This window comes from Atta cephalotes (genome assembly GCF_000143395.1).
Source record: "Atta cephalotes unplaced genomic scaffold scaffold00040, whole genome shotgun sequence".
Taxonomy (NCBI): Eukaryota; Metazoa; Arthropoda; class Insecta; order Hymenoptera; family Formicidae; genus Atta; species Atta cephalotes.
In genome coordinates, this window is record NW_012130104.1 from 137196 (window position 1) to 145430 (window position 8235).

The 8235-nt window shown below is 35.4% G+C and overlaps 1 protein-coding gene across 1 annotated transcript in view; it reads right to left on the reverse strand.

The window, feature by feature from the left end:
• LOC105622101 (galectin-8-like) overlaps window positions 1-8235 on the reverse strand; it is a 205507-nt gene that overhangs the window by 43560 nt on the left and 153712 nt on the right. Inside the window, exon 4 of the mRNA XM_012203533.1 lies at window positions 5861-6058. Within this exon, the coding sequence (XP_012058923.1) occupies window positions 5861-6058 (198 nt within the window). The remainder of the gene's footprint in view (window positions 1-5860; window positions 6059-8235) is intronic.

The window sequence follows — 8235 nt, forward strand, 5'->3', positions numbered from 1 at the left end:
GTGCAAACTTAATATAAAATTAAAGTATACACTAAATAATTTACTATTCATTACATAAAATGTAAAGTGAGTACATTATATACTGTTGATAGTTTAGGAATTGTTAATGCAAAACAGGCTTAATGATATATAAGCTGATATGTTTTGCTATTGCTTTCTATACATACAAGTAAAACTGAGTCGGAAGTGAGTATTTTGTACTCAGATTCATGATGTACTTGCTTTTTTTATTCACTACTTGCTTTCTTTAAGTTGGAAAATTATCATAGCAACACAAGTTTATAATCTCATTTTTCAATTGAGATTCAGTGAAGCACTGCATTCGCGATCTTGTGCAAATTGTATATAAAAGTTGAATCTCATTTGTTCAAAATGCAAAAGGATAACGCGCATTTAACCGAGTTATAACCGAGTTATAACCAAGTGTATACGCTTAAATCCGCTGTTTGCTCATAGGTGGCATTAGTGAGTGTACAAAGCTACCCTACACAACACACTTTTTTTTATGTGTGTGACATCTGTCAGCATTAACCAATGCATATCATCAGCAATTTCATACAACAACATACATTTTTTCTTTCGTAATCATGTCTAGTTTTTTGCTAAAAAAAAAGCATATGCGGGAAGTTTTGCTTTTCTGTTTCAATTTGAAGAAATCGGCTGTCAAATCGCATTGAATGCTTGTGGAGGTGACAATGCTTTATCGGAAACAACGTGCAGGGATTAGTTTCGCCGGTTCAATGACGACAATTTTGACCTGAGTGACAAGAAGCGTGAAAATCGGCCCAGGAAAGTTGAGGATTGTCAATTGCAGGCTCTTTTGGACGAGGACGATACCCAATCGCAAAAAATGCTTGCCGAGCAATTGGGTGTTTCTCAAGCAGCCATTTCCATGCGGATACATGCCATGGGGAAAGTTCAAAATATTGGAAAATGGATGCCGCATGAACTGAACGATAGGCAGATGGAGCGACGTCAAAACACATACCAAATTCTGCTTGCCAGACAAAAAAGAAAGTCGTTCCTGCATCGTGACAGACGATGAAAAGTGGATCTATTTTCAGAATCCTAAACGCAAGAAATCTTGGATTGATCCCGCCCAACCATCAACATCTTCTTCTAGATCAAATCGCTTCGGACGGAAGACGATGCTGTGCGTTTGGTGGGATCAGAAGGGTGTTATCTACTACGAGCTGTTAAAATCTGGTGAAACTGTTAATGCTCATCGCTACCAACAATTGATCAAATTGCACCGTGCTCTGCGTGAAAAAAGGCCGCATTATCGGAAAAGACATGACAAGCTGATTTTTCTCCACGACAACACACTATCGCACACGTCAACAATGGTCCAAAACTACTTGGAGACACTCAACTGAGAAGTGCTACCCCATCCCGTTTACTCACCAGACCTGACACCTTCTGACTATCACCTGTTTTCGTCGATGGGCCACGCGCTCGCTGACACTTCGATTCTTACAAAGACGTCCGAAAATGGCTTGATGATTTGCCTCGAAAGATGAGGAATTTTTTTGGCACAACATAAATTGCCCGAAAGATGGGAAAAATGTATAGTTAGCGAGAGCAAGTACTTTGAATAAATTTGTTTTTGCTTTCTAGGAAAAAAAGAAGTATTTTTCTGACTAAAAAACAGCGGATTTAAGCTTATACACTATATATGACATAAAAAATGAGAATTATTTGAGTTTCCGTTGTAAATTGAAAGCAATATAAAAACCATCGGCACAATATGTAGCTGTTTTATGAGTGTTACATTTTCAATCAATAAGAAACTATAATATCGTATATTAACGAGATCTAGATTTAGAAACATTTAATATTCATGCACAAACAATAAAATAGCACACATTCGATTACTATATATTATTTGAATGTTTACATCAAATTATAAAACCGAATATTGCTATTATACCTGATCAGATCGCACTCAACATTGACGCTCATATATGAACTATCACTCATTATTGAGATATCAAATAATATATCGAATTTGATGATCACACTCAATCAACACTCAATATTGATGCTAAACTTAAACGACACTCAATATTGAATGTCTACAAGATAACACTGAATATTCATGTTTACGCTCAACTAACACCCAATATTGATGCTCAATGCTTAACTAATACTCAATATTGAGTGTCCATATCAAGACAACATCAAATATTAATGGTCACACTCAATCGACACCCAACAATGATACTCAATTCTCAACTGACATCCAATGTTGACAGTACTGAATTGAATGAAGTCAAAACTGAATTTTCATGATAAACACCTAAATTTGAATGTTAACATCCAAAATTGAAGATTTTTTTTTCGTAAGGATTGTAACTCGAAAAGTAAGTAATGAAAAATAACTTTATTACAGGGTTTTGAAAAGCTTTTAACATTATTAGATTTTATTATAAAAAATAGTGTTCCATTAAGAAAAATCAATGTAACCTTGATTTGACCTTGGCGACATCATTCAAGATCAAATCAATAATATTTTCTTATCTCCTTCCGACCCACACAATTTTTCTCTGAAATATTTTTTCGTATCTATAGTTTCGTATCATAATTTTCGAGAAATCTTAATGCATTGTTTAAAATGAGATGTATACAAGATTCAGGATAAACGTAATTATGCAGAAAATGGCTGACCTTACCGATTTTAATGAAATTAGGCTCATTCGACAGGTTTTTGTACGAAATGAACGAATCAGGCTGAAAAAAGTGTCGCTCTACCCCGCGAACCGAGATATTAAGCGTTAAAGTTCACAACTATTTAAGTTATAGAAATCTGTTATAGCCGCGAAATCCAGCAATGCGAGCAGGCACTATAACCCATGTAGACAATAGAGTGTGCAGACAGTAAATGTATAGATTCGGAGCGGCTGCACGCGGGACGCATGAACATGCACATATGATCGCATTTTCCTCTCTCTCTCTCTCTCTCTCTCTCTCTCTCACGTGCGCACACGCATGTACACACATGCACACACACAATTATCTCGCAAACATTTGATAATTTCATTTGCAGTTTGAAAAAAGAAAACTTCCATTTTGAATCAAGTATAGTTCCAAACAAATGTTTATTAAACCTTCATTCTTCTTAGAAATTTAATTTAGATATTTCACGTTCATACATGCATAGCGAATCAATATTTTTATATCTTATAAAACACATTCGATTGGCATACAACATTCACTTGAAGAAAATTACTAATGAATTTACTAATATATGTCACTTAAGAGTCCGTTCTACTCGATAGTTTTTATTACTATTAATTGTCAATTACTCATTCGATGATCGAAAATTACTGAAACACACGATGCGTTTACTTGATATCAAGCAATCGATCAATTTTATTGATTATGTTTATATTATTGTAGCATTGTCGAAACACGAACGTGATTATAATTGCGTTCAGCAGACTCAATTGTTGCGGAGCAGTGAGCGCTCAGCACCATACTCATGTAATATGAAGTTGGAACCGCACTATTAGAAATAAAAAATTATATTGCTATTCGTTTGGTGGTCGTTTGGTTGGTTTAATAATTCATTCCCGACATTTGATAATCAAAGTTATAACCAGAAATATCAAAGAAAGACATACAAGTATGAAGTTGACCCCCACAACATTCATTTCTCCACTAAAAATTTATTTCTACGTAAAAATAAAAATAAGAGGACCTCCAGAGCCTTGATTTTGACAAATATTATCTAACTTATAATCCTGAACATTCAAGAGATTTTAATCGGTCGGACACTTGAGTAATGTTAATGCCGATGGTATTGTAACTTTCAAACTTTATAACTCGCAAAATACTTAATAAAGAAAAATTTTATTAATGTTTTGAAGAACTCCCGACATTAGCTAATAAATTTTGAAATCAAAATTAGAGCGCGCCAAAAAATTGATGTCACCTTGATCTGACTTGGCGACGCCATCCAAGGTCAGACTGACCAGATCAGTAAATAGATCATTTAAAACTATACAACTTTTGTAGGAAATATTTCTTTCAGAATTTAATTTTCGAAATATTGCACCGCGACTTTTTATTCATCCTGTCATATTGGATCTGTCATTTTGAAATGTGTACTTCTGACCTCGTATTCGTGATCAGCGATCAAAAAAGAAAAGATAGTATTGAAAAACAAATTGTATTGAAATTTAAATATTTTTTCGAATTTTGATATATGTATTCAAGCCATGCATAAATACTAATTTCAAAGTCGAGGAGCAATCTTAAAATATTAATCGATTTCGATGAAATTTTATCCAAATCATGTTTAAGTCCATAGCTAACTTTTGGGAGATTTTAATAATCGATTTTCAAATTTTTTTTTCGGTCTCACTCTATATATATATATGATCTAGTTATGATTAGAGAGAATCAAGGGAGAGTCAAACGTTTCTGATTGATTCCGCCATTTATAGTGTATACACGTACAGTTCGTAACAGGAATTCCTGCGGTCCAATTTTAGGGACCCACCTTTCGTTCTTTGTTATTTTTACATACGTGACTGTTAAAATCTGATACAACTGGATACGATCGGATTACGTCCGCGATCATAAATATATCGATTCCTATTAAGCTGGACCTACCAGCGCAAATTAGGTTCGGACGTAATCAAAAATTTAGTGCTATTTTAGTGCTATTTTGAGCGAATTTTGTTGTTCCAACCGTTTAGCAGTAAAAAAAATGGTCCAGCTTAATGACAAGCTCCCTAAAATCGAACCCTAGACATTCCTGCTACGAACTGTACATACATACATACTAGTGCGGTATAAGTGTGTACAGCATCATATATTTCATCTCGCTCCTACCATATCTCCTACCATATCACTTCAACGATTACAAATGATGGCTTCTGGGTGAATCTTTTCCCCCAATTCTCTCACAGTACTAAAACTTTACGTGGCTAGAAATAAATTAATGATATAAGTAATAAATGAAATCATTACTATTACCACAAAAATGTAATTCCGTTGCCATAAACGTTATTCAAGAAAATGTAACGTTGTTACCTATTCATTACCGAAAAAAGTAACTTATATCGGTAAACTTGGCAAGTAACGCGTCATAAAATCATTCTAGTAAGAGACACAAAACCGGAAGGACATCATGTCGTTTCAGTCTTAAATTATTGGAAATGGCTAATAAATTCTTATTCTTTTTTTAACAAATGATATCTGCTCTTGGAAAAATAAGAAAAGAATCAAAAGGCGATAATTATTTTAAGATAATTAACTCAGGCCGAAACGAAAAAACATCTGCGCCGACGTCACCATCTTGCAAAAACATGCACCTATAAAAATTACTTTCACCTATTCACTTACATTAACTAACATATTAATGAAACATCACGGCGGCATCAATCACGAAAAGTACTTACATCTCGACTCATATTAGAGTAACTCTAACGCATTATTTGCCAACTCTGATGGTAACATATAGTTTTTCGAATGCTTGCCGGTGCGTTACAATTTATACAGTTTCGGTTTACTTACCGAAATTTTCTCTCTTAATTTTAGCCTTAATCGAAACTCTGATTTATTATCGAAACTGACCAAAATCGAAACCGAAAGATTTATGGTCGGACTCCATAAAAAAATGAAAACTATTAAATAATACAAGAATATTATAATAATATAATAATAATAAACTATTAAATAATACAAGAATATTATAAAAATATTAAAAATATACAAAAACAGTGCGAAAAAGGTTTCCTTTGCAGAGGACACTATGTAACAAAAAATTAAAAGATTCTTCCTCTCAACAACGCTTACTAGAACCTTATGTATTGATCTTTCAACTTTTACATAAATAAAATGTTAAATTTACTAGAAAATCCACAAGTGGTTCTTCAGTTGTCAAGACCAATATCCGAAATGGTCTGGAAATATTAGGATCTGGATATATAAATAGATTATGTTGCCGAATCCTGACATCTTGGATGGACCCATTAACTTCGAGAGCTGTTACATCATCAAGAGGCAATCTGTAGTAAAAGGCACAGAAATGCTCTCCATTCACTGCAATCTGAAATGTAAATGTAGCATATTAGAATTATATAAGTTTATACAGTTTAAACAATCAATTATCATTGCAATGCAATGCTTTCGACGAAGAAGATGTTATAAATAAGTAGATGTTTTAAATGAGGACATTCGTGCACGATTATGGAGCGCAGAAAACTAATACGCGTGTGAGACGATTGTTGAAATGAGATAACAAAATTTTGGACGCCGCACGACGCATTCAATATAAATAAAGCAGCTGTTTATGCGTACACTGTGATTGTGTACAAATATCAAGTTATAAAAATTAATGGATTGAAAGTTTTATTTGTTTATTAATAAATGGAAAAATTTTAAGCATTCAATATTTAAATATTTTAAATTTTGACAGATTAATAAATAGCAAATAGTTGACCCAGGTCAACAAATTCAATGAGCTATAATTAGGTGTAACAAAATAATATTTATTATTCGCAATTATAATTTTCGACGATAAGTTTCAACGTTCTGATTATTAGTCCTCCTCAGCCGCAGAAATACATAATTATTTCATATATCAAAATTAGATTAACATATTATGAGGCTCACCTCACCTTCAAGTTACAATAGATAGTATAACGTAACCATATCATATTTGTCAAAGACGTAATAGATGTAATGAAGAATCATGAATCCAAACTAATTCATCAGTTAATAACGAAAAAGGACAGTCAATATTAGTAAAAGCAGAGAATTGCAGTATTATTGATGCAGCTTGAAAACTGTATAACATTGTTGTACGTAGATACTTATTAATTTTGGTAACAATGTATACATCGATCTCGGCTGAACATCCAGTTGAAAAGCTCTGCATTAGCCCTGTGCTGATGACAGTGATGTGGTGCGCACTTAAATCAAAGCATCAAAGCATAATTCGTAGGTGACAGTCATTCTGCCGAAGGTATACGAACTTCACTAAGTTCGCCGATCCGCAGCGTTCCCACGAAGATTGCGAAGATCATCGAATAAGACCAAAATAATACGAACGGGAGCAATAATTCGTATACAAACCGGGAAATAGTTGCTCGTTTTGCGATTCCTGCTATTCCGCCTACTCCTAGACGAATCCGACTATTACCGACTCCTAACAAGCGAGACAAAATGGTGGAGAGCACCGTCACTGTCGAGAATTCTCGATATCGGCGGACTGATCTTTCTGCATTCACGACGGGATAATTCCAGGACAGAGGAAATTTTGCCAAGTATACTCAGCTGCTGACCAGCTGCTCTCGCGTCGTGGCACCGACGGGATTATTTCCAAAACCAGAGGGCACTCTGCCCTGCCGAGTCTTCTCGACCACCAATTCGCCTTCGCACCGGAAATAGCAATAGCAATAGAAAGGATGCGCGCTCGGTTTCCGTCGAGTCTTTCTCGGCCATTCGGTGCATCATTGCCGCATCCACGGCAATCGACAGTAACACGGGAGCCTTCTCCGCCTCTGCCGAAAATTCTCAGCCATCGATTGCCAAACGCATCCAACTTTGCGCTTTCCGCACACAAAGATCCGCCGCACCCGCGTTCGGGATTCGCGCCTGGTGTGTACCCGCGTTCGCATCAACCAATCAGCCGCGCGCTGTTACGTATACCTAATTACCGAGAATACGTGCCGCACATCAGCACCGCGCCGCGTCAGAAAAAGCTGTTTGTGGCATCAGGCACGCGAGACCGCATTTACCAAAGGCAACATATACTCGTGCACACTGCACACGTACATACTCACACACGTACGCACGCATACACGCATACGCATACACATAGAATTATTATACGCCGTTATATACACTTCACATTGTACGACACACACTCATCGCATTCTACATACCTATTTAACGATTATCATTAAAAGCATTATTAATATCAAAATCGTAGTCTATTTATCAACACGCATCTCTCCTTCTCATGCAAACCTCTTTGGCGTTCCGAACCCAACGAGCTAATCCGCGCCAAAATTAGATTGTTTCAACTAAGTAGAATAAAACAATATCAAAAATTGAAGCTATAAAGAGATCATTACAGATTGAAATTTAAATGTATCTTTAACAATTAAAATTATATAGATAAACTGATAATTTATAAATTTATGCACACACACACACACACACACACACACACACACACACACACACACACACACACACACACACACACACACACACACA